At 39.7% G+C, this 27,873-nt stretch overlaps 1 protein-coding gene across 1 annotated transcript in view; it reads left to right on the top strand.

Annotated features, from left to right (window-relative positions):
* CLSTN2 (calsyntenin 2) overlaps positions 1-27,873 on the top strand; it is a 338,134-nt gene that overhangs the window by 228,831 nt on the left and 81,430 nt on the right. Inside the window, exon 3 of the mRNA XM_086754967.1 lies at positions 27,303-27,498. Coding sequence (XP_086611093.1) covers positions 27,338-27,498 — 161 coding nt within the window. The 5' untranslated portion in view covers positions 27,303-27,337. The remainder of the gene's footprint in view (positions 1-27,302; positions 27,499-27,873) is intronic.

Genomic DNA, 27,873 nt, shown 5'->3' with positions numbered 1-27,873 from the left:
AATCTTCTTTTAATTTTGTGTGCATTTTAGGAACATTCTACTTCGCACTTGAAAACAAAGACTCGTAAGACCTGTGACTGTTGTTTGTATTCTTAGTATGCCTGTGCTGCCTTCTTATGTGCTTGCCCTTTTTTTTTTTTTCTTCTTTTCATAATACCGGAGTACCTGACTTTCTATTTTGGTTGTTTGTAAAGCAACTCTCTTAAAAGCTTTTAAAAGGTTTAGCTGAGTGGGTTTTTGTTTTGTTTCCACAATTGTTATTTTATTCAGTGCCACTGGAGTTAGTTTATGGGGATTTTCCTTCAGAGGTAGTGTTCTGTTACACCGTGTCACAGCCAAAGCTTTCTGAGCAATTTCAACTTCTATTTGTTAAAATAGAGCCAAGAAAAATGAGTGAGGTTTCAGAATACCAATATTTTCTGAGTTACAGTTCATCTACTAATCTAATTTCATGTATCCAAGTTACCTTGAACTATACTAGCGACCTACTCGTACTAGTACTTTCCCTTCTTTGTGGATTATATTCCAGCACAGCCTTTCCCACTGTCATTGACTGTGCAGCTTCTTGCTCTCCTCACCTGAGTCCATTCCCTAAAGAAGAAGGGCTGCATGTCTGTATGATACCCTCCCTTTGCCTTTTGACCTCAGTGGTAGGGAAGAAGTCCTATCGCCACTTCAACATGAGGGAGAAAGTTACATTTTCTGGCTCATAAAATTACGCGACCCTTCAGCTGAAGTAGACAGTCTTTCTCTTGCAGGAAACAGCACTTAAGCATGATTTCTTCTGAAAAAATAAGCCATGTTCCATTGGCACCAGCAGCAAATCTATTCAATTCATACAAAAAAAAAAAAGAGCAAAATATGCCTTCTAAATGAAAACCCATATAAAAACCCTTAATTTTTTCTTTATAAGCCTGGGAACTGAAAGTCCATCTAGGTTAGTTCCTGAGACATGCCGCTAATGGTTTTCTGCCTTTAGTTATACTTAGATGTAATCTCAGAGTCTTCAGTGAGATTACAAACCTAAATTACAGTTCTTTGTCAGTGAAATTGAAGAATAGATGAGCACAGGAATTAAAGGCAAAGCCCCACTAGTCTTTGCTTTTGTATGGGTGGGTTGGTTATGGATGTGAAAACAGCATTAAAAAGGTTTTTCTAAGCCCCTGAGGGTTATGTCAAAATGTGAAGATTTGGAGTTGCTTTTTTAAGAGCTATTTTTAACCTAGCTCAGTTCACAATCTCTTCCACAACACATTCCCCTGAGTATTTGTCCATGAAGAACCGATGAAGAGGCATGTTGTAGCGTGGGGTGAGAATGGGTGGTGGCAACAGGGGCTGTGGCTGTGTGCTGGTGTTGTCTAAGGAGGGCCTTGCTGCCTCACCTGGTCGCTTGGCAGATAAATTCTGGGTCTTAAAAGTTTATTTGCAGTAAATAAGATGGTGATATGAGAACGTTGGCTTCACCAGCTTCACTGTGCTATCAAAAGCTGTCCACGTGCTAGAGCGACAAATGCAATCGCATAAAGGAAATGCTAGTATGTTAGCATATTGATTGACGTGCAGGAGAAGGGAAGGAATTGTGTGCAGGCAAAAAAACAAATAGAGGTGATTGAGTCAGTAATCCTCTATGCGTACAGGGGACAACATTTTATAGGTAAATGAATGTAAAATTATCAATAAAATTATCTATCTGTGGTGTTTCTTCACATAGTAAACTGCTGTTTTGTGAGATTGTTTTACAGATGTTTTATATAGGTTCAAAAGATTTATTTCCTCCTCTTTTAATTAAGTGAAAGAAAACCTGTTTTGGTTCCCTGTTGTAATAAAATAATGGAAAATCTTTAGGGGCAAGGGAAGACTGCTCTTAATGCAGCGTTTTGTTTACAGGTTTAACTAACTTTGTATAATGAAAGAAGAGAATGCTTATTCCTTCTTGGGAAAAAGGTCTAATCCATACCTTCTTGTCAATCAGAAAATATTGTAAATATTTTAAATATTATAAATAACTAAAATATGAACTCCCTCTCAGAATAATTTTTATTATTTTCTAGTATCTAAACAAATGCATGGTGTTACTATGCTAGTAACTTGTGAACTGCCTGTGAACTATATGTTTGAGTAGTAAACAAGTACATATTTCAGGAGCTTTTTGTGGAATCCATAAATCACAAATTTCAAAGAATTATTTCAGGTTCTGTTTCTGCTTTTTAAAAGGCTTTTGCTGGGTCAAAATGATCAGCTTACTGGCATTAAATAATTTTTCCCATTTACTTTTCATGTTCAATTTCATCTGGCAACACGAAAGCCAATTAAAATATTCATAGTTTATTTCTGCAGATTTTACTTCAAGTAACTGGAGAGAGATGTAAATTATTACACTAGTAGTGTGTGTCAGGAGCTAATGAATTCCAGATGAAAAGTATTTCCTCATTATGTGGGGTGGTATCTTGGCATTTCTTTTCCACCATTCGTACACTTTTTATTTCCGGCATCGGATACTCCTTGTTTATTGATTTGAAGAGATCTTGGTGTTATGAAAATAATATTCATTTCCCACGCAATTTTGTTGAGGACAAATGACATCTCAATGATATATTTCAACATGGAGGGAATGTATCAGATTTGTCATAGTTTAAAAACCAATTATATTTCAATAAGATTCGTTATGTAGATCTGCTGGAAAGGAAGCAGTTATTCCACTAATAACAGGTGGATGTTTTCTGTCATTATGTAGGGGCCTAGCCGTTCCCCAGTAAGGCTAACACGTGCGTGTACTCTTTTATTGGGTTAAAAATCTAGGGCTGAATTATAGGCTCAGCTCCCACTGTTGTCAGTGACTAACTTCATCTTAATGGCAGTTGAAAAGGGGTGGCAACTTGGGTCCTATGTATTGCCATATCTGGGGGGTTTTGGTGAAATATTTGTGGATTTACCTGCATCCTAGTCAGACAGTGGTTCATGATCTTGGCCTAGAATCACACCAGTGAACAAAAGCAGTCCAGTTGTAGAGAAGCTGGTTTGCATTTCCTTCCACCAGAAAGAGAATAAACTTTCACCTGCGAGTCTTTTGCACTCCTTCCAGGCTTGCTTTATTTCCAAAATTACGGCTCAAAGCCAGAACAAGTTGGTTTAAACTCTTGAGGGACAGTCTCTAGGGGCCTTCCTGAATTTATTCAGGTAAGAGGAGAGAAAACGTACCTCTCCGACCTTCCCTCCCCAGCAATTCCTCTTTCATTCTGCATTCCAGACAAAAGCCTTCCACTGACTGAGGCAGCTGATGCGGACTATTCCTGTGTTTCTGTTGGCCTCCCCTTTCTCCATATTCTTTTCGTACAATTGTTTTTTATAAAGAGAAATGTAGATGTTGAGTAACTTGGCTGAAATAGTAAATGGTGACTTTCTTCCTAATCCCCAAGTTCCTTGAGATCTCATCTCACTTACTTATAGCTCCATTTCTTAGAAGAATTAAGGCATTAATTAATGATGTCAGCTAAATTTCTGTGTGGATGAGGTCTTGCTACCACCTCAGTTTGATTTTTCTTTAGAGCTACTTTTGTGTTGGGGTGAACTGCCCCTGAGAGCCAAATGCACTGTTGTAGCGTTGCTTACGGACCAAGTCAGCTTCCTGTTCAAAGATCACGCTGGAGTTCTTAACCTGTGCATAAGCACCCTAAATCACGGCAGTAGGAAAGTCCAACCGAGCCAGTAGGCTGGTTGGCTTTTGGAATTTTCTGATCTGTGAGATTCCGAGTCAGGGAATTCTAACATGTTTTTGGAGATAGCAGTGATTTAGTCTGAGTTTATAAAAGGTGAAGGGTGAAACTCAGACTCTGATAGAGTGTAATGAAAATTTGTGGACGATTTCTGTACTTTCAAACTACTTTTTCAGTAGCACAACTGCTGGAAATGGATTATATTAGTAAATGAATATTCCGTATATGAATGCTTAATTCACAAATGAATTATCTTTGTTTCTAGCATTTCAAGTTCATTTTCTAATGCTGAAAAGAAGCTACAGTTTTAAATATATTGCTCCATCTAATTAATTGTGGCCATTCCTTTCTCCATGGAAACAAAAGCATTGACACGGCGTTTGGGAAAGTCGCATCAGGCTGGATGTTCTGTTCTGCTGTGTCACTTTACCTGTGTTCAGCTGAGCCCTCTAGCAACTGACTCTACTGTAGGAAACGGTGACTGGCTGTCGTCCTCTTCCCTGGCCAAATCTCCAGGGTCCAGTATGGACCGCAATATTTTGTGCATGTCTACAGATTCTTTGTGAACTGTGGCAGTTTTATATAATTCCCAGTTTACAGAGCTGTCATTTTTAGTTGGTGGTTTGGAGAAAGAAATGTTTTTCCTAAATTTAATGGAATGAAACGTCTGAATTTAAGTATTTCCTATTTCATAGGTAGGAGTTGGCCATAACAAAAAATCTGGCATTTGCTTATAAAAACTTGGTTTGAACTTAAGCCAGAGACTTACTGCGAAGTGAGAAAACATTGCAAGGAATCGTTTTCAACCGAACACAATTGTACTTTGAATAGTGCATGAACCCCTGAAAAGTCAGAGATACCAAATCACACTTTCCTTCTACCACTCCTTGCGGGATTGTGGAGCAAACCTTGTGAAGAGGACATTGCGTCCAGAGCCCTCTAATGACTAAATGCAAGGCAGCAAGTATTTAAACTGTGCTTGTCTTTACACTCTGCCCACAATGACAGCTCATTTTGAATTCAGTGGGGTACTGGGCTGTCTTAAGTGGTATCTTATACAAAAGCTGTCTGCAGTATGTTACTGCAACACAGGATGCGCAGAAAGCAGTTTTTAAACACAATTCAGCACCATTTAAGTGTGATTCCCCATCCGTTCATATTCTACATGGAGTATTCCTTTCGTTATTGCTTTTAAAATACATTGAACTCCATGAGTCAGGTTTTCAGGAAAATCAAGATGATAATTCTGCCTCATGCAAATTGCAGCAGATTGTTCCCAGGCGCAGTCCCCGCAGACGCAGTTCTGGTAGAACTGTGGGATGGAGTTATTGAAAAAACCAGTAGCTGGCAAGTATTGACTGACTTTCTGTGACATAATTTCCTTTTAAGTATCCGTATATATGCTGCTTAACCTTTTCCTGCCTAGTGGAAAGCACATATCACAATCAGTCTCCATAAACTGAAGAACGACCTGTCATGTAAATGAATAAATTAATGGCAACTAAAGCAGGGCCTGTCAATTACTAGGAACATTAATTATGCCATTAATAATGACTTAGTTTAAATCTTGTTTCAAAGGCATATTGGACAATGCAATTCATTAATTTCATTTGGAGTTTCAGCCATGTGTGCTAATTGAGTTATATACATTTTGGCATAGCAGAATTTCCATTATGTTTCCATTCCATCTAGTTCTCATCTGTCTTTCCCGAAAACCTGAAACCCTGCCATTAAGGACACTTCTTTGAAGCTGAATAGTGGGGCATATTAAAATATGTAGTACTGTGCAGACTGAATTGCACAGAGATGGAAAAAAATATCCAATTTTTCCATACTGTAATTTTGAAAATGTGGATCATTTTCCCTTAATGCACTGCATATTTAATATCTTTATTTCCCATTGTGGAGTAGCTAATTAAATGATAAATTAAAATCCATGTTTATTTTGAAATATATTTAATTTCCTACTTTTTCTCTTCATACTTTTAATTTTCATAACTTCCTCTTTAGAAATTCTGCTTCCTTTAAGTCTTTTTATTTTTTAAACAGACCCTTTAAGTGTGTAATATATAGTCCGTATGTATTAAAAAAGTGCCAGTGACATATTACAGAAATTTTGTTCTACGCATTAATCCTGTAAAATACCTTTTTCCCCAAGTTAATGAAATGGGCAATGGAGAGAAGAGTTTTAGAATATATTATAGTTGTCAATAGGTGAAAACAATTCCTCATTAAAAAAAAAAAGACTCTTAGACAAAGAATTCTTTACAGTCTCTGTTTCCCATTTTATATAAATATATCTTAAACAACTAGAAATGTTTAAAGTTAAACCACTGTGCAATTACATGTTCGGGGAAATACAGCTGTCTCTGGAGAGCAGCAGAAGTGCTCAATCCAGCTGAACACATTCACTAGCACGCATTTAAACATGCCCTTAGCTTGAACAAACTGCAAGCAAGGTCACTTGGTCAAATCAAGGAGATGCCATACTCTCAAGTGCAAAGTGGTTGGTGAGACATGGTCCTGTGCCAGTTGAAGCTTTGTTTTAGTCTGAGAGTGGAAAATACCATGTTGCCTCAAGCCCAACTTTGAGGGCTGCGCCAGATCTTCCTTGCTGTGTGCTTGCTTTAGGGATTTAAGATGGAGTCTAGGACCTCATCCTGACAGGTCCAACTTCTGTGAATGCTGAGCCACTCTCAGCAGCTCACAATTCTTTGTTTCTTAAATCTTCAGCAATCTTTGCTTCCTGTCGTCACCCATATTTTGTCGGCACGAAGACTGCATTAGTGCCCTTTAGGTGTCATTGCTACCTGTCCGGTTGTTTCTGTGATATTAAATTGAAAGAGGTGGTGGCCATGGCATTGATTTCATGCACGTGATTAAATTAATATGGCATAAATTAAATGTGCTGTGTGACCATAACCATGCGAGATTTCTCTGAGTTATAGAAATGTTCAACACACTTTACGTTTTTTTTTCTTTTTTTTTCTTTTTTTTTTGAGGATCACAACCTATGAAACTGTTTGTGGTAAGCTTGTACTGAGCTTAATTGCTCCTAATCTTGTGTGTGCAAAAGGTCCTGGTGCTATGGAACTGTTTCTGATACAAGTTTATGCCCGGTTCACAGTTTTATGCTTTAGTTTTTCTCAAATGTCTTCATTTTCAGTGGGATTTTGTTATTAATATTGAGTTGAGATTGGGATTGGTTTTTTTTGTTTGTTTCATTTTGTTCAGTTTTTTTATGAAATTCCTTTTTGGGCTCCATTGTCTGTCAGACAGTCTTCGAAGTACCTGATCCATAATAATGGACTGCAGACTTTTTGGGTCACAAATCTCTGTCGTAAACATATTGTTTCTGCCTTTCCAGTAAATATCTTATCAGTGGTCTGAGGATTAGGAAAGATTTTATCTTCCTAGGAAGCTTTCTTTGACTTGAGAGATTTCCATAGCACAGCAGGTGAGAACAAGATTTAAAAAATAAATAAATAAATAAATAAAAATCTGTTCTGAAATAGCAAATAACCAACAGTTTTAAAGTGCAGTTGTGATGGCAGTGATTCGGGTAAAATTCACTGTTTTGCTAGTGGCTTCATTTAATTTTAAGTCATAGATGCTGTATTTTACTTCCTATTCTGCAAAATATTGTATACAGTCTTTTGTGGGGAATTGATATGGATAAATGAATTCAAAACTGCAAACTGTTCACTAGGAAAGCTTATAGAGAACCAGAAAATAAATACTACTATAAGAAGAAATCTATTCTGAAGAATGAATCCAGAGTACCTGGACTGGTAAGATGTATTTACTGCTGGTTTAACTGTATTTAGAGCAAAGTATTGACTCATTCTTTGAAGGTGATGATTCTGTTCTATCTGAAGAAAAACTCTCAATGTATTTCATTCTTCCTTGGGTAATATTGAAGAATATATTAAATTCACACTAGTTGGAAGCTGAAAGTTGGTTAAAAAGAAATCTTGAGGGATGTTCTTTCCTAAGGGCGTGATGATTTTCCCCCCCCCCCCTTCCCCTTGGAAAGTCTACACCTACTTATAGTCAACACTAACTGTCTCTGTGTGTTACACAGAAAATTAGCTTTTAATGATGTTTCTACTTTAGGACCTATATGGTGGCTGTTTTGAGATAGAAAGCTAGGCTGGCAGAGAGTTCTATAGAGCCATTTTCTTGAGGTATTAAAATGCATCCTAGCGATAATAATTTGAAAATCTAAGAGGAAACATTTCTCTGGTGTAAAGATCTACAATGCCCAGAGAGTGGAAGTTCACTCCAAGCAGATGTATTTATGTCCATCCATCCTGTCAAGTCAGTAGTGGGCTGTTGGACATGAGCAGTTTTCATTCTTTTTGTACCAAATGCATAGTAGGTAATTAAAAAAAAAAACAGAGGAGGGAAACCACACCAAAAATACTCCCTGAAAGGAAGTGTCATATAATTTATGATGATTGGCAACTTCTTATCTCCATAGTACATTTTGGCTGTGAAGGTTATGCATACTTTAAATTTTATTTTCCTTCTACATTCACATTTCCTTTCCTGTTTTTTTTTTTTTTTTAGGAGATTAAAAACACCTATCTTTTTCATTTTCAGAGCCATAATGTGCTTGAGTTCTTATTCTGAGCAGGACAGATTTGTTGAAGGAGAAAATGAGTAATCTGAGTCTTTCAGCTGTGACTACTTTATATCCCATGTGTTTTTCACCTGGTTTTGCTTCTTTATTAGCACCTTTCACTTTTGTCAGCTAGAGCTGATTGAAAACTAATGGTGAGGTCCAGCTGCTAAGTTAATGCTGACAGAACAAAATAATTTTGGAGTAGGCAAGTAAATTCGTCTGTAATCTGATTTGGTACTTTTGGTATGAGAGACACTGTTTCTATTCCTGCAGAACTCTGTGGTTTGCATATGAAATACTGTAAGAAGTTGGGCTCTTCTGAAGAGTCAACTAAATCCTCAACTAAACTACATCACTCGTTATTTCTATTTATTGCTTTTCAATCAGCTACCACAAGAAATATTGTGGAAAGAAAGCTTCACAAGGTTATAAACAACAAGAGAGGGACTTGAATAATTCAAGCAACCTGTATGAAATAATTGGATGCCATGCACTGCGTGTGATCAGCCACTCTGGTTCTTTTCCTTGTTGTCAGCCTTTTGATCCTTTGCCTGCCATCATGCGAAGGAGTGGCAGATACGGAAGACTAGGTAGCTGGTGCAGAGAGGAATGAGCTGACAAATCAAACACCATATGAGAACAACTACCAAAACCCAACAAAATCAAGGTGTGACTGCTTAATCTATCATACAAAGAACCTGAGACCAAATAGCTCTAGTGGGAATGGTTGGTTTTCCCCTCCGCCTGTAAACTATTTTTCTGATCCTTTTTCTCATTTCAAGAGCTTTAATTTGTTTAGGGTTTTTTTTTTTGTTTGTTTTTAAGAAAGAAAGGCGGTTGCTTATTAAAGCTTCACTTCCTAGCAGGGAGTGAGGTTGCTGGGTCACTGTGATTGTCCTCTCACCCACAGGAGACAATAATACCTCTGTACGATGAGTATCTTCCTTATCCACTGCAAGACTGTAAGAGATGTTCTATGTGCTCCCACCACATAGCCTTTTATGAGAGCCCTAAAAGAGGTAGCACTTTATAAAGACTTGGGGATTAGTTCTGGTTTCTTACTTTTAGATCTCAGTGAATGATCTGCAGCCATTGCACAAAAACCTGACATGAAATACTGTGTTCTGCAATAAATGTGAGAGCGAGTATGTCCAGAAGGCATTAGCTTATATATTTTCGCAATGCTCTCCTTTATAGAAAGTTATTAGAAGAATTTTAAACATGTCAGAATTAGAAAATGTGGTGCAGGGAAGGACTGAGCACATGTATTCCAGTTCTCAGGTTTAGTAGGACCTGGAGGCACAGAACTGCTATTACCAGAGCTTGTGTGTCTCTGTGACTTGGAACCAATTGCGGTGATGTTTATGGAGAAGAGAGAACGTTAGAAGTCATGACAGGGAAACTGATGTTGGCAATAAAGTTATGAGCAAAACAAAAGAGGGTCTAGGAACCCTCTTTATAAATACAAACTGTAAGTAATAGGGCTTCTGTCTGAGCAACATTATCCGTTTCACCTTTAATCATCCTGTTGTCACTGCAAGTTTAAACATTAAACAAAATTACTATTTCTGAAATACAATGGCTATAATACACAGATTTTTTAGGATCAACCTCGGTACTTCTTTTAAAGTATTTTAAAGGAAAGTCATTGCATGAATAATGACATTGTAAAACTGGAGATGTAGTTCCAGTCTTTATTGTACCTCAGCAATTTCCATTTTAAATATGTTAAAGTTAGCATATTAAAAAAAAGTTTCTTTTTCTGAAGTAAAACATTTCAAATTTTAATTTAATTGTGGATAGAGTTGCTGTCCTTAAAGATTTTGCAGACCAGATGCTGATGTCTGGAATACTTGCATAATACTTTTGCCTTTAATATTTTCTGCAATGTTCTGAGAATCTCATGGCAGGATGTTCTTGGTGATACCCAAGACAAAAGAGAGTGTAGATCTGTACAATTCTAGGTAGTGTGGATTCCCTAGCCTGCATTAGGCCCAAAGCATACCTGCATCTTGTTCAGGACCAGATCTTGCAATCTATACCTCAGGTAATCCCTTGATGGGAGTGGTCACAAATGGCTGCATTGTATTCAGCATGTAAGAGATCTTTAGATGTTCCCCACATAGCCTGGCAGTTGATAAAGTTAGGAAAGTAAAAACAAAAAATGTATATATACACAAAGCCAAAAACTTATATATGTAGGAAATTTTCGTTCCAAAAATAGGAAATCATGACGTGTTGAATAAATTATACAATACTGCCTTGGTATATTGCTGGTAGATTGGTAAAACCAGTTTGCTGGCTCGGACTCTTGAAAATCTAGCTGCTTCTGTTTTTTCTTAAGAATGGCATGGTGGCTTGGGGATAAGCTGCATGTGTGTCTTGTTCCCTAGTTTCTCCACTGAAGATGCTTTCCAAGGGATGGGTCTCTAACAGCATTAAATTCTGTTATTTACCTTACATGAGGCGGAACTGGGACCTCAAACTGCAGGTTTCTTTATTTCCACGAGAGTTTGGCAGATCTGGATTAGTCACTGCCTTCTCTTCACTATCGGTCCCTTACAGCCTCTTGCCTGTGTGAATCTGGCTGTGCCCAGCTCTGTTGAACCTATCTTGGGGTGGAATTCCGAGATTAATTATTCTTAGGTTACAAGAATAGTCTTAGATTAGAATAATAATGTTTCATTCATAATGGTCATACTAGGTCTGTCTGTAATCTGTAGCAGGAAGATGCCATGTTGCAGTCTCTGACGCATCCTGCCCATTTCTCCATCAGCTACCTGCTGGCAACTGACTTCCCTGTTCTTAGGGCAGGGATTTCCAGCAATTCACTGGCATCTTGGTTTTAGATCTCAGCCTGGGAGTTCTGGTTTCACTAACCATGGCTGGAGGCAGGGATCTCATTGATAACCTAGTCATTGTTCATTCAAAGGCCTCTCAGGTGTTTCTTTGGAAGGCTGCCTTTCATCATTATTTTGTTCCTTGTTTTGCCTCATGCAGCACTATTCTTTCTGATACAATTCCAGGTAGGTAGAATGCTTTTAAAAGAGATTGAGTGAGAAACTCCTATCATTCATTTAAAATAAGTCTTTGTTCTCCCCTGCTAGTAGCATTTTTAGTATAGAATCCAGAAAGCCACTCTGAATTGTTGAATATATAGGTATATTTTAAAGCCATCATAAAAACAGAGTTGAAAATACATGGGTTATCTCAGAATAGCCAGCATTGATGAGTCTACCTTAAGCCTTGCTTGTCATTCTGCCAGCAGTGCCACTCAGTAGCAGAAACCAAATATGTGAGGATGATTGCGGCTGCGTGTTTTCAATGCGTAACAAAACGTGAGCTGCCTGGCTGCCATTGACATCATGGAGGTCTTTACCTGGAGAGCAAAGAATTAATGTAATAATGAAAAATGTTTTTCCCCACTCCACCTGTGTGACATATGGGAGGTTGAGCTTTGTTCTTGTGATTTTTGAGTAGTGCTTTCACTGTTTTAAATACAGTATTACTGTAGTAGTTCAGCCCCGATCGGACCAGACTACGCAGTCTCTCTCTCACTCCCCCCACACTCCAAGAGAATAGGGAGAGAAAATACAAGGAAAAACGGCTCAAGGTTTGAGATAAGGACAGGGAGAAATCCTTAAAGTTACCGTCACGGGCAAAACAGACTCCTCTTGGGGAAAACTATTCATTTATTACTACAAACAGCAGGATAATGAGACAGAGAACAAGATAACCTCCATCCACCCCTCCCTCTTCCCAAGCTTAACATTATCTCTACTACCTTCCCCCCCCGAGCGGCACAGGGGGGAAGAGGGAATGGGGGTTGCAGTCAGTTCATCACGCGTTGCTTTATGCCGCTGCTTCATGGTCGGGGGAAGAACTCCTCACATTCCTCCCCTGCTCCATTGTGGGGTCCCTCCCACGGGCCACAGTCCTTCGTGGAACTGCTCCGGCGTGGGTCATCTCTTCCACGGGTGCAGTCCCTCTAGAACAGCTGTCCCAGCGGGCCCTCCACGGGCCACAGCCTCCTTCAGGCATCCACCTCCCCCGGTATGGGGTCCTTCACGGGCTCCAAGTGGATCTCTGCTCCTCCGTGGACCTCCATGGGCTGCAGGGGGACAACCTGCTCCACCATGGTCATCACCACAGGCTGCAGGGGAATCTTGGCCAGGAGCCGCATTACTCCTCCCCCTCCTTCTGAACTGACCTTGGCGTCTGCAGCCGTTCCTCACAACAGGCTGGTAGATGTCTCTCAGGATCTTTTTTTTTACATCTTATTCACTTCTCATCTCCTCTCCACTTCTTGCAGCCGGGCTGGACCGAGTCGGGCCCAGTCGGCTGCCTGGCGAGAGGCCAGAGGGTGAGGCCTGTAAGGCCCATGAGGCCTGCGCCTCCCCCTCTGCGCCTCTGCCCCCGCTCAGCTTCTTCACATCTTCTCTTCTCTCTCCTCTTTTTTTTCTGTTTTCCCCTTCTTAAATACGTTATCGCAGAGGCGTTATCACGGGACATTCTGCTACCAATCGGCTTGGCCTTGGCCAGCAGCAGGTCCGCCCTAGGCCTGGCCAAGTCCCCTGAACAAAGGGGAGCGACTTCTAGCAGTTTCCTACAGAAGCTACCACCTTAGGCCCCCCCTCACTAACAAAACCACGACAAGAATTTCTGATTGTTTTTTATTGTTGTTTTGCCTTATGAACCAAGACAAAGTGATCTCTGTGGAAAGTAAATGGTAAGAAACCATTTCAAAAGACCTACTAAGCCTGACACATACTTAATCCAAGTTTTAGTGATTCCTCAGTGTCACTGACTTACCCAGTTTGATGACCGGATACTAAGGGTTCATCTGCTTTTGAGCTAGGATTTTTTTTGTATGTTTGGTTCTTAATTGCTAGTATTTTTCCACCTGCAGTACACACGTCCACACACACGCTCTTCTGGGAATTCCCGGAATTCTGGTGGAGAGGAGAGGGAAGTGCTACACTACCTGAAATGTGTCAAATGGATTGGTTTCCGATAGCATCCTAGAAATGTGTACCATGCCACAGCTGGGAAGCTTTTTTAACCCCACTTACAGAGTATGGTTTGTAGACTTAAAAGTTGACATACTGGGTAATTCGGAAATCACAACTTGTCAAAAATTGTAAGTGTTTTAATAGCTTTCCTTTCGCTATCATCTCATTTATCAGACCTGTAACACTCAAAATTTCTCTTACTTGGCTGCGTATCTCTGTACAATTATGGCTGGTTAAGTAGTTGCAATGTGCTAAGTGAGCTATCATAGTGTCTGGATAAGTGATTTTGACAGTCTTAATGTACTAATTTTGTAACAACACTGGGAGGATGATGAGGGTTGTTGCTGGGTTTTTGCCAGTTGAGGCTTCCTATTTTTCATTAACCATGAAACTGTTTTTAATGCATTTTGGACTATTTGAAGTTCTTCATTCATGAGGTAGTTCAACCCTGGAGAGACTGGGGATGGATTTCCCACAGGAAGAGCAGTTTAACCTGTGAGAAACTGGTTAAAGTGCTTTTTTTTTTTTTTTTTTTTTTTTTTTTTTTTTTAAAATCCCAAGTTGCAAACGGAGCTATGTACTAAGGGAAGAGTAGCTGAGTTCTTGAGAAGTGCATAGTTTGTCTCTGTTTCACTATTTTCCTATGTATTCAGTTTGCAAATAAATCCTAGGCTTTTCCTGTTAAATCTATAAACTGTGTAAGCCCAGTCTTTCAGAGACAAAACATTTTATCTAAAGATTGACTGGGAATGAAGATTCCTTGGACTCTCACCGACAACTGTTTGATCCCTCTGTCGTCAAACCATGCCCTCAACAATACTTGTACAATTGTGTTTTGCTCAAATACGATTATCACCGATGGGCCTGGTCTTTGGGCTTTGTAACCACCTGCAGCTTCCCGTGAAGTCCAGAGGATCTGCATTTACTCAGTGTATCTGGAAACCAGGCTTTTAGTAAACAAGTGTGTTAATTATGGGCAAGAAGCAGCATGATACAATTTTAGTTATGTGCTGCAGAACTCATGGGAGAAAAAACTGAACAGAGTTACTTGTGTCATGAGAGCAAGCAGGTATGGCTTTTCAGTAAAGAGAACAAACCACTGCCATTCTTGGTCATTTCTAGAAGACGACTTTGCACTAAATGCATGGTGGGAAAATACCAGTTTTTAAATGAAATCAAAATGTTCCAAAATACACAGACATTATCATGACAGAGCTGAGAAGCTTTTTTAAGCAAATGCCCTGACAAGCAGTTAGTCAGTTCCTTCTTCCAGAAAACTATTTTTCACCCAAAAATTCAAGTCTGTAAATGCCGACGCAGTGTTTGCTTCCGAGGCGAGAGCCAAGCATTCACCAAGTAGTACTGCCGCAGCCCATCAGATTTGGTTTGTCCAGTTGTGATGGTGTAAATGCACCTGCCGCTAATTAGTGTCTAGTATTAACCACATAAATGACTTTGAATTAACATTGCATCTCGATAACATACTTTGTGTTTCCTACTAGATATATTCAAATTAATATTACAGTTTACTTCGGAAACTGCAAATATAATTTGTTTCTTTACATTGTTGAGGTGCAGTTACATAGAAACTATAGATGTTTATTTGCACTTCCTAATTGCGAAAATGATTTATTATGGTGCAATTTTCATGGTGTTATGTTTTTATTGCTTTATATTATACATGTTGGGTTTTAATAGTTGCATCCTTCATTCCATTAATTTCAAATTAAACATTAAATTGCAATGAAAGTTCAGTAATAACTCCTAAAGCATAAAAAATAAGCTTTGGTCTTCACTTTCTAGAATAGAAGTGGGGATGGAATACAGACTAAGTAGAAAAATAATCTGTTCTTTCAGCAAGATCTGTGATATTTTCCATGAAAACATCTGGTAACAGAGAGATCTGTGTTCATTTCTGTACTATGAGGTTTAGTTGTATTGTGCTGCAGTTAACCAAGGATAATTCAGCCTTTCGCAATTATGGATTTGACCCCTACTCAGCAAGGGATTGCATTTTGCCATTGAAATCAATGTAAATTTTGTACCATGAAGACCCTGGTTGTATTTTTCACTACAACTCTAATTTCAGGTTTTTGGTTTTACTTAAATTTGGTATCTCATTTGTTCAAAAAACAGATGCAGGAACGTCTTTGGGAGTTCACACTGTAAAACATTTAAAGGCTTGGCTCTGCAAAGACTTATGTCTATAATTAAACTATCTCTGAAAACTCCCACAGAAGTCTTAACTCTTAGGGATGCAAAATATGCCAAAAGAAACAAAGATTTTATTTTAAAGGAGTATATAATAAATCCGGGAATATTTTGATGTAGAGATGACATTGAAATACCTATCCACAGTGTGGTTTGCTCTGTGTTGAAACCCATTGAATTCAGTCCAGTTTTAGTCATTTCTGTGTGCACGGGCATCAGGATTTCAGTTTTCCTTGGACACTGACTTATTCAGATGCGGATTTCAGGGAATAACCCCTGTTTCATCCCCAGACACTGAAATGTTTACAAGTTCATGTGTGTTTTGAGTACAAGAGATACAGTGATTCCTAGAAAACGCAGAGTCCTGGGAAGTAGGAATTAAATCCAAGGATGAAATCCGAGGCCCATTATAATCTATGACAAGTGCTACATGTTTTCAGAATGGCTAGCATTCCCAGTCTCTTTCATGTACGATGAAGCAAGGAAATGTAATTTTTCTAAAAGGTTAAGGAGGGGGAAAAAAAGGACACAAAAGGCAGCTAGGTATTACGGCAAGAACAGCTCTGAGACTAACATAGCCAGAAATGGGCAGCAGAGAGGGAGCAGAAATCAAAGAGAAGAGAGAAAAGCCATTAAATATTTATAATGGAGCTGGTAAAATATGATTTATCAAAAATACAATTTTTACTGAAGTAGAAGTATTTTGTGGATGTTTTGATAGTTCTGCCATTTCTGCAGTGCTGTTGGGGTTTTTGAGAGGACTGAAGTAAAAATCTGCCCTTTGTCTGAAAACAGCTATTTTCATGCAGCTCGGTTTCATCAAAAGTTTCGAATCATTTTTAATTTCACATTGGGGAAAAAAGCTAGCATCATCTTCAAAGCGGCTGAAAAATACTTTTTATGCTCTCTGTTTCGCTCCTGCTCAAGAGGAAATATGAGGGCAACAGATGTGATAACATCTAAGAGAGACAGCAAATATGTAGGAGTTTTCAGTATATTAGGTGATGAAGCAGCACAAACCCCAGCATGCTGAGCTCATTGTGGCTTTGAATGTACAGTTTAAAAAACAAACTGCCTTATGTTAATGAATAATTAATATGCATAGTAGATAATATTTAAGAGTTAACAATTTAAGATTGTAAAACCTTAAAAGGACAGAGCCCCTGTTTTTACTGTGGCATTCTTAATGGTTGTTATGTATCTTTAGGTTCCACGTGGATGCAGTTTGTGTATCCAGTATATTTATTTTCACAAAATCATAGAAAGGTTTGGGTTGGAAGGGACCTTGAAGACCATCCAGTTACAACCTCCTGCTTTGGCCAGGGACACCTTCCACCAGACCAGGTCACTCAAGCCCCATCCAGCCTGGCCTCGAACACTTTCGCAAATGGGGCATCCACAGCTTTTCTGGGCAACCTGTGCCAGCCTCACCACCGTATAGCGAAGAATTTCTTCCTTATATCCAATCTAAATCTGCCCTCTTCCAGTTTAAAGCCATTACCCCTTGTCAAAAGTCCCTCTCCAGCTTTCTTGTAGCCCCCTTTAGGTACTGGGAGGATATGATTTTCTTATCAGTGAGAATATAAAAACTTAATAAGTTTCTATATAGGAAAAGTTACTTTGTACTACTACTACTAATCATACCATTATATGAAAGAGTAATGTTTGCAATCAGGTTGAGATTTACTGGTGCACAATACCTGCTAGCATTATAAATACTATTGCAAGGGTCTGTGCTTCTGAAATGGTTTTGGTGGCTGGAGCCCCACCTGAATCACTGAATATATCAGGACCTGTTACGGCTGACACTCCTGCATTAAAAAGCAAGGATCTCACTAAATTCTGAGTCAGTGTAAGTTATTGTTTCAGAAAAACCTGAAATTTTGTACTGCTTAAGTATTTGTCTGTGAAAGAAAGAAGAAAATATCAAGTAGTAGTTGCTCAAGGGCAGCTCTGGAAACAGTGAGGTAGTCAGCTCACGCAGCTGAGGTTCTCACCTCTAATGTGTAAAATACTATGCATGAGCAGGCTGAGGCAGTTCTACACAGCTGTGGTGGGGAGTGTCTCTGATTTCTGTGCCTAAAAACCAGGCTTTCTCATGAGCTGTGTGTGGTGACAATTCCCTACAAACCTTTTCCGCATAAAAACACAGCCATTTACGAACTGAACTGTGGCCAGTGGCTGGAGCCATTTGATTACATCGGTGATGGTGGAGGGAGCAACCATATGCTTAAGAACAGCACAGTATGAAATGGCACCATACTTATATTTATAAAGGCATGTTAGTACGTAAACTATTGTCGTAGTTCAGCCCCGATCGGGACCAGACTACGCAGTCTCTCTCTCGCTCCCCCCACCCTCCGAGAGAACGGGGGAGATGATATAAGAAAAATGGCTCAAGGTTTGAGATAAGGACGGGGAGAAATCCTTAAAGGTACCGTCACGGGCAAAACAGACTCGACTTGGGGAAAACTATTCATTTATTTCTAAAATTAGCAGGAGAATGAGACAGGGAACAAGATAACCTCCCCCCACCCCTCCCTCTTCCCGGGCTTAACATTATCTCTACTACCTTCCCCTCCCGAGCGGCACGGTGGGGGAAAAGGGAATGGGGGTTGCGGTCAGTTCATCACGCGTTGTTTTACGCCGCTGTATGATCGTCGGGGGAAGAACTCCTCGCATTCCTCCTCTGCTCCAGCGTGGGGTCCCTCCCACGGGCCACAGTCCTCCGTGAAACTGCTCCGGCGTGGGTCATCTCTTCCACGGGGTGCAGTCCCTCTAGAACAGCTGTCCCAGCGGGCCCTCCACGGGCCACAGCCTCCTTCAGGCCTCCACCTGCTCTGGCGTGGGGTCCTCCACGGGCTGCAGGTGGATCTCTGCCCCTCCGTGGACCTCCATGGGCTGCAGGGGGACAACCTGCTCCACCATGGTCTTCACCACGAGTTGCAGAGGAATCTTGGCCAGGAGCCATATTACTCCTCCCCCTCCTCCTTCACTGACCTTGGCGTCTGCAGCCGTTCCTCACAACAGGCTGGCAGACGCCTCTCAGGATCCTTTTTACATCTTATTCACTTCTCATCTCCTCTCCACTTCTTGCAGCCGGGCCGGGCCGAGTTGGGCCCAGTCGGCTGCCCGGCGGGAGGCCAGAGGGTGAGGCCTGCAAGGCCCATGAGGCCTGCGCCTCCCCCTCTCTGCCCCCCGCTCAGCTGCTTCACATCTTCTCCTCCTCTTTTTCCTGTTTTCCCCTACTTAAATACGTTATCGCAGAGGCGTTATCACGGGACATTCTGCTACCAATTGGCTCGGCCTTGGCCAGCAGCGGGTCCGCCCTAGGCCCGGCCGAGTCCACTGAACAAAGGGGAGCGACTTCTAGCAGTTTCCTACAGAAGCTGCCACCTTAGGCCCCCCTCACTAACAAAACCAGAACAACTATACAGGAAAAAAAGAGAGAACATCATTGTAAGGCTCAGAGGAGTAAGATAAGCTAAATATATTTTTTTAGAAATAATTATAGCAATTCTGAGTGTCCACGCAAATTGGAGTCCAAATGATCTCCTAGTGAGAGATCCACATCTACCTTTTCTTTTGATGAATATATTATCTTCATTATGTGATCTCTATTCTGATAAAAGGCCAGATGCTATATTTTTCATTTTTGATGATGCTTTGTAATAGAAGCATTTATGTACAAAGTAACTCATCATGTCTAGAGATCCAGTCCAAATTATGACTTTACACTTGGAGCTGAATATTTCAGATTATTTAAAGATGGACAAGTAGAAGTGAAAATAAATGAAAAAAAAAAAAAAGCTGTGATGAGGAAGAACCATATGGTACTCTTGTAACAATTAAACTCGGTGCTCGACTTTACTGCATGTCTGCAGGATGCACAGATTAAATCCTCGTACCCAGGCTCCATGCCAAGATTGAATTAATGTTCCTAAGCTTTTTATTTAATCTGCTTCTGTAAGAAGAGGCCATAGCAGAGTAATAGTAAATAGAGTGAAAATTTGGGAATGTGCAAGCACTTCACCTCCTTCCTAGCCTCTCACTCCCTGTGTTCTCTCTCATGTGTGTTTATGGGCATAAGGTGAAATAGTCCTGAGTTGCCTAACGTGCCTCTGACATATTTTACTGTGCACATTAACAAGAGTTTAGGAGCCAGTGAAAAGATCCAAACTGCATAATTTCCCCTTTACCTCACTTCATAGGCTGCCAGTGCTGTGAAAATTCCACAATTTTGCATTGCACCTCTCTAATGCTTTTTCTTTTTAAAAAAAAAAAAAAAAAATCACTTTCAAGCACACCACCATGCTAGTTAGTGGATAGAAACCCACTTGGTTTCTAGGTTACAGCTGCTGGCACCCAACTCTCTGCAGACTCCCATTTGCACAATTCCCTCAAATGCCCACCCATTGCTTTCAGGTGATTCTGTAATACTTTTTAATAGCCTTCATTAAGCTGATATTTCAAAATACAAAGCTGAGAAAAAAAGAGGGTGAATGGCTATCTCAAAATATTGGCATGCTGGAAGAAGGACACGGGTCTGTTGATAACCAGTAGGCAATCCTTTATTTCTGCCTCACTTTTTTGTAGAATCCAATAGTAATTTCTGTTTTGGTCTGTGTATTTTCAATGATTTATGGTTGCTATTTTTGCAAGACAGCCCTAGCTCCTGGTACTTGCCTTTCCTTTGATTTGTGTGGTCAAGACCACTGCTTATATGATGTCCTAGCTAATCCGAAGTTCCTGGTATAGTTCTCGAGTTAAAGCTGACTGATGCCTTTGAGTAAAAAGATGCAGGAAAATTAATTGATCATTTGCTGTGTGCTTTGAAATAGCCAACTGTACTACAAAACAATACATTTTAAATTATTCAGGGGAATAATTTTAATAAAAGCAACATTTTCCAAGCTTCTTCATCTCGGAATTTGTCTGCATTGATATAGGGCTCCAGGGAAAGTGGTTTAATTAAAAAGTAAGTTTTTCTGTCAGTCTGCTGAGTCCTCAGAAGACCAAACAGCAGCTGATTTTCTAATCTGAGTATCACATGGTGCTGTTCCTTTTCTTATTTATCTCTGTATATCCCACAAGGGAGCCAAATCTAGCAGTGCACCTATCCTCCTGCAGAAAATATTTGTGTTAGGTTTGCCTACCAGACTTGTAGGAACTCTGTAATCAATACATATTTGCTAGCCAACATTCCTAATCCTAGGTCCTTAATTTGAAATTCTAGTCACGTTTTACATCATTAGCTACTTTTATGCATTTTATTAGCGTTTGTCCTCTAACAGCTCAGCAATACTTAGTGGCTAGAAATTATTGCAAGTGTTGTATTAACCTTTTTAATTTTACATGCAGAGGCCTCTGAGTCTGCTTATAAAAATGGATTCAGTTTTTTGCAAAGGATATACACACTAAAATGGGTCTGTACCTCGCTAGGCAAGTTATCTCCTATTTTGCTCAGTCTAGACCTCACTAATCTAGAGGTGAAATAGCTCCATGATCCATCTTTCAGAGACAGATGTGGAATTAGGGCAGTGGTGGCATCTGGCCTTCTGTGTTTACTGAAAGATGACGATCTGAAGCGAAGTGATGCTAGTTGTGCTGTGGCAGCAGGAAATCTGCAGTCACTGATTGCACTGATTGCAAATGTTGCAGCCTCCAGTGAATGCTGATCACACAATGCAGGTAGTGAGGGTGAAGATGTGACATGTAGACGTGTTTGGGATTGGTATTGACACGCGTGAAAAAGGAGATCAGAAAACGACCCAATTGGGAACGGAGTCATTATGCTCCACTTAGCTCCCAGAGGATAAAGTTCCTTTTATTAATGTGGTTTTTTGCAGGTTTAGCTGTGCAGTTGCAGGATTATCGTTCAGATCATTCTTGATAACATGGTATTCTAAAAAATGGCAAGGCAAGTATTTCTCAGTAGCAGTCATATAATGGTTAAAGAGACTGTGCTCTGCCTTACAGCATTTAACTACACAGGGCCGCTGTTTCTGTGTGGAGCGTGTGTTTGTGTGATACTCAGGTGCCCCGCTGAATCCGCAGGGTATTTGTAAACATGAAATGTGAGGGTAACAAAAGCCTTCTGTTATTGCATATGGGCATGGAGCTCCACTGATCGAGTGTAATAGTATACTTTGCTGTACTGTTCTTAACATCCTACCTTTCTGCTTTCTTTCTCTTGAGTATTACAGATTTTAGAAACAAGAAAATATAAAGAAATGTTTGAGGTTATTTACAGTAGAGTGTTAATTTGATATCTGTTTGGTTGATGGGAGGAACAAATAACAATATTTTATATTTCTATGCTTTTGGAATAGAGGGTGTTTGAGAATTGTGTAATCATTAGTTAATTAAGCAAATCTTTATGCGCACAGACCTTTATCTCCTTGTTACGTATTTTTCAGATCCACATCAATGTTTATTGCAGTTTTCAAATAAAGTCAGTACTCCGTTCTCCGTACTTAAGCCAGAATGCAAGAATCTCTTGTGTAGATCTGGGTGCACAGTGTGATGCGTTATGCAGCTAAGCAGTGGTGGTCTAATTTCCAACAGAGCAACGTGGTCATATATCTCCCTATAATCAGAGCACATCCATTAAAATTACACTTTTTAAACAAGCTTATTTAAACAAAATTGTAGAGTAGGTTGTTCAGGTGCTTTGTTGCTGAGTGCCTTCCTGATTTCCCTGGGAAACTTGTGGGGCCAGAAGGAAACTCAGAGATGACTGCTGGTTATACGCTACCCGCAGAACTATCTTTTTATCCTGAGCAATTGGTCCCTGATTCTGCAGAAGCATGAAGTCTGGCTCGTTTGGTTGGAGCTTATGGCAACAATAAATCACTTGACGTGCGAGTGCTGTTTCCTCCACTTCCCAATTTCAAATCTGAAGGAAGAGAATAGGAATGGGAGCTGTGGATTTATGCTTTTGCTTTGCAGAGCTTGTTGCTCATAAAATTAGAGATGAGGTAATAATAATTTTTGTATTTTATTAAGATATGAACACCTCCCTCTGTTTATGATTTCAGTATCGCCTCCTGGATTTTAGTGTTTCAGTATGAGTTTAATAGCACTGACTTCAGTGAGCTGGAAAAGCATATATACAGTAGTTACTGCCTTAATTTTTTTCTGTCCTTACAGATATTTTTCATCTCATTATTCTTTTGCTTCCTTTCCCCAAACAACTACTCTTTTCTCCCTCAATATGTAAACTTCTATGTTCTGTAATTATTTAAACAGTAGCTGCAGCTTACGATAGAAAAATTTGTCAAAGCAGTAAACCTTTCTAGTGGCAGTGAGAGACTCAAAAAATCGGCAGCTCTGCGCTGCAGGAGGTATTTGCAGGTTTCCAGCAGAGAAACTTGTGTACAGTTGTTATCCTGGAAGGCTGGATTAAAAAAAAAAAAAAGAGAAACAGCAGCCCCTAAACAAACTTATTGAAAAGCCTGTCATTGATGGCACATAGTGGGTCTGTGCCGCAGAGATGGAGTTCAGTAGCAGTCCTAACGGCATTGCTTGTTTGCAAGTTAGTGTCCCACTGCCAACAGAGATCTTGGATGATGGATGCTCAAAGAACAGTGTGCCTCTGTTTGGGCGTCCATCTATACGTAGAGAGAGCACATGGAAAGGGTTAAAGATTCAGATTTGATTGAGACTAAAAGTACTTCAGTTTTGTTGACAAGTGGTTTAAAACCTTTAATTATAGCAAGAGGAAGGTTATAGCCACAAACGTGTATATTTTATAAAATTTTTGGAGGCCTAGTTGTGTCATGTAGTATATGAAAGAGACTTGTTGCTGATGGTTGTAAGATACCTCTGTTATGACATCATGGATCCATGTAGCTGAATCAAGTTCTTGAATGACACACACAAGGAAAAAACTCTGTTATTGTCATTCATATGCAAGTCTTGGGAAGTCACAGTGGTGCCTTGGTCATGGCATTCCTGTCTCTGTTCTTCACATTGAAACTCAAGAAGCAACTCTCCTGATCGGAGTATTTGTCTCTTCTCAGGTGTGAGTGAATTTGTGTATGATCACGCGGCTTTGATTCTTAGATACTTCGGGATTTTTCCGAGGACGCTGTGCTTACCTCAGGAAGTGTAAACCCACAACCTTTATTCTAAATAAATGATCGCTGTGTTAATTTGCACATCTGAGAAAAACACACATAGAAATATAAAAAAAAGGCTAGAGAGCGGTAAAATCAGAACGGGATATGAATATAAATGAGTAATTCTGTCAGCAGTGAACTAATGAAGCCTGGTTTCCTACAGATTTGAGCTTCGTGGTTGGTTTACTGGTACCAAAAAGGTGCAAGATAGGATTGAAGCTTTTCTTGTTGTTGAGCTTTTACAAGGTTTTTTTTTGTGTGGACTGTTTGCTATAGAATCATGGAGTGGTTTGGGTTGGAAGGGACCTTTAAAGGCCACCTGTTCCCAAACCCATTCAAATGAAATGAAGAACAAAGCTTACTTAATATTTTTACTGTGTTGTCTGTTGTGAGGAGAACAGTGTGCCAATTTGCACTCTAATTGTTTCAGCCTTCAAAAAGAGAAGGAAAGTGGGTGGTGCCGAGATCCTGAATGTGGTTGTTCTGCACCTGAAATGAATGAGAGAGAGACCCTGTTGTCTTTTCCTCAAATGAGTCACGTAACAATATGTATCTAAGAACCCAATAAATAATGTAAGCTTGGCACAATTCCTGTTGGCATCAGGTATGTCTTGGGTTAGCTCAGCTGGGTTTAAATGAAGCCCTGTAGCTCAATTTAATAATGAAAAATAGTATGTTATATTTCAAAGGCACTATTTGTAAAGCCTAGTAGTAGTAGTAGGTATATTTATCTGTGAATGTGTGTCTCACAGTGTACATGTGGCCCTTATTTAATTTTCTGCTTTGTTACAGCTGTTACAACGCTGTTATCATTTCCATTTCCAACAGTCATTAAGCCACATTTTTATAATCATTATGATTACTATACACATTTGTTTTTCAACAGTGTTAACTCATTTCTTTGGAAACAGTAGCAGAGTCCTGAAGAAATTCTTACCTAGTTTTTTAAAAAATATACACTAGTTTTCATATAAGTAAGGTTGCTGTAGCCAGAATTTGGAAGCGTATGTGGGTTTCTTGCAATGTGTTTACAAATAGCTCCTGGTATCTGTGCAGCTGTCATTAGTTTGTCTTTGGCAAAGGGGGATGTAAAAGACAACATTAGAGTTATATGTAAAGCTGGATGATGTACTAGAGGAGCAGGATATAGAGACTTAGAACCATGGAATGGTTTTGGTGGGAAGGGACCTTTAAAGCCCATCCAGTCCAACCCCCCTGCAAGGAGCAGGGACATCTCCAACCAGATCAGGTTGCTCAGAGCCTCATCCAGCCTGGCCTTGAATGTTTCCAGGGATGGGGCTTCCACCGCCTCTCTGGGCAACCTGTTTCGGTGTTCCACCACCCTCAGTGTAAAAAATTTCTTCCTTACATCCAGTCTGAATCTTCTTGCTTTTAGTTTAAAACCATTCCCCCTCATCCTCTCACAGCAGGCCCCTACTGAAGAGTTTTTCCGCATCTTTCCTTTAGCCCCCTTGAGGTACTGGAAGGCCACTATAAAGTCTCCCTGGAGCCTTCTCTTCAGGCTGAAAATATTTGTTCTAAAATATATACTGAGAACTAATTAGAACATGTGCTGCTTCTATAATTACTTTGCATCAGGTCTCTGTATTTGGAGAGGAAAAAATGATAGATGTGTAGACTAAGGCTGGGAGAACTTTATTCTGCCCTGAGCTATTTCAATTTTTTATGAACAGCCAACAGACTTGGATGTTTGCAAATGCTGTACTGTTTACAGTCACACAGTAGATCAACAAAATAATAAACACGAAACACTGAAGTCAAAATTTCTGTTGATGGATTGTGCATCTGAGGAAAAACTTAGTTATTAAGAAACTATGAAGGTTAGTGTTATAGAATACAACAAACAGTATTTTTCCATTAGACTTCCCAAATTTACACTGTTATTTTCACATTCAGTTAAAATCTGCAATAACTGTTCAGATAAAATCCATTCTTTCTTCTGTAGCCCAAACACTGGGGTTTGTGGAGGATGAACAAAAGAGAGCTTGGAAAAGAGCACATCTTTGGTCTGTCTTGGCAAACCGTTCTGCCCTTTCATGCCACTTGAGTGAGGGGCTGGAGCAAAAAATGTCCAAGCAAATACTTAGTATATTTTCCTAGTGCCTCATTATTACTGCATTAATAGGATTGATTACAATTTTTAAGCATGGGATTCATCTGCCTAAATGTCAATGTATGTAGCTGAGCCCAGTTTCAGCTCCCATTATAATGAAGGGAAGCCTGTGTGGTGGTAGTTGAGGAAATACCCTAAAAAGCCTGTATTTATACTCTGTGTACCTAATCTCCACTCTCCCCACACACAGCCCCTTCCCATTTTTTCTTTTTCACACATAATAGGAATTATGAATTCGAGCACTTTTATAAAGTCACTGCCTGCTTTCTTCTCTAAAAATAAACAATATATTCTAACAGAAAAAGAGAGAGAGGAGCCAGGCTTGAATTAGAGGTCATAGATGCAGAGTTAATTTAGAATTTGGCAGTTGACTCAGATATGATTGGCAAGGAGATTTCCAAAAGGCTGCAACTGTAAATTGGAAATAAATGGAAAAGGATTATGTGAGTGGGAGACAGCTTTGAATCTATAATGCATGTCCTGAGACTGACTTGCTCATAAAAGAGCATGTATTTAATGTGTCATAAAAACATTTAAGCCGTATTGGTCGTTGTATAAATATTTCATTTTAAAAGTTGGATTGCGGAGTGGCTAAAAATGAATTCAATGTGCATATCCTTGCCATCACTATGAAGGATAAAAAAAAGGATCCCCAGAAACTGTTGGTTTTTTTGTTTTTTTTTCCCCCTTCCAGACTTACATTCTCACAAGATTTTTTTTTTATGTTGTCTTTTGCGTCCAGATCAATTTTTTTAGTCCTTGCTATCTCATCTGTTTTGTGGTATAGTATTCTTCTGAGAGAAGTTATGGATCTATGACATTAGGAAGCAGTTTGGAGGCAGCGTGAGCCGCTGCCAAGAAGGCATTCACGTGTGAGTGTGTGAACGTGGGTGGGTGACTGAGCTGTCCGAAAGGGATACTTGTCTGTGTTCCTTCAGCTCGTTCTGTTCCAAAGATGATATATGTCTGTAAATAAAGCAAGATATATTTTGAATGTGCCCATGTTCTGCATCATTAGTTTTTTCACTGTTGGGAAACTAAACTGCAAGAATTTGAACATCTGCTCCCACCTGGGAGTTCTAGTGGCTCAAGGAAGCAGTGACAGCAGTTAGAAAAGACCATCTCTGAAATACTCTCTATTTTTCTTTAACTAAATACAGTCGTCTTAATTTATCTCAAAAATAATTTAGCTCAACATCGATGTTAGTGCCATATGTAGGCCATAGTCTCTAAGGCTTTAAGAACCATTTAGTAATGACAGAGGAAGAGGGAAGTACGTGACGAGAGCTGCGCTCACTGCATCGTGCTGTACAAGTTTGTGGCCACTGGCCCTTTTGGATGTATTATAAACTGATGCCTGAGTCTGTACTTCCCTCATCTCAACACGTGAAGTACAAATGAATGGGGAGTTCTTCAATGTCCCTGCGGTGTGTAAGACTTTAGACCTCCCTGGTGATGATTGTTTTATACTGTTCCTCACAGGTGAAATCTGTGCATTTAAAATCCATGGACAAGAAATGCCCTTCGAAGCTGTTGTGCTAAACAAGACATCTGGAGAAGGTCGTCTTCGAGCAAGAAGTCCTATCGACTGTGAACTGCAGAAGGAATATACATTCATCATCCAGGCCTACGACTGTGGATCAGGACCAGGTGGAACAAACTGGAAGAAATCTCACAAGTAGGTGAAAATGAGGAGCAATTTTTTTTGTTTTGCCTTAGCATACATGTGTTCTACAGTACAGATCAGATTGAAGGGCTCCTTTCTATACTGTCATCAGATAGAAAGCAAAAAAGCCAAGATGAACCATTATTGCAGTAGTCCATCTTTTTATTTCTTTTTTATTTTAGAATATATTTTTCTTTTTTTTTGCCTCCTGCAATTTGACCCATTTTGCAATGGTTCTAGTTGAAACTTTTAGTAGGAACCCATTCAAGTGGACAAATGCATCTCAGTTTTAGTTTATATTTCCATTTTTGCTTTCATATTAAATACATTGACTAAACAGATCATCCAGGACATGGAAGCTAGCTTTTAACTGATACTTACAATGCT

This window comes from Chlamydotis macqueenii, chromosome 9 (genome assembly GCF_036417535.1).
Source record: "Chlamydotis macqueenii isolate bChlMac1 chromosome 9, bChlMac1.mat, whole genome shotgun sequence".
NCBI lineage: Eukaryota > Metazoa > Chordata > Aves > Otidiformes > Otididae > Chlamydotis > Chlamydotis macqueenii.
Note: the sequence above shows the minus strand (reverse complement) of the source record. Positions and strands in the feature narration are given on the sequence as shown.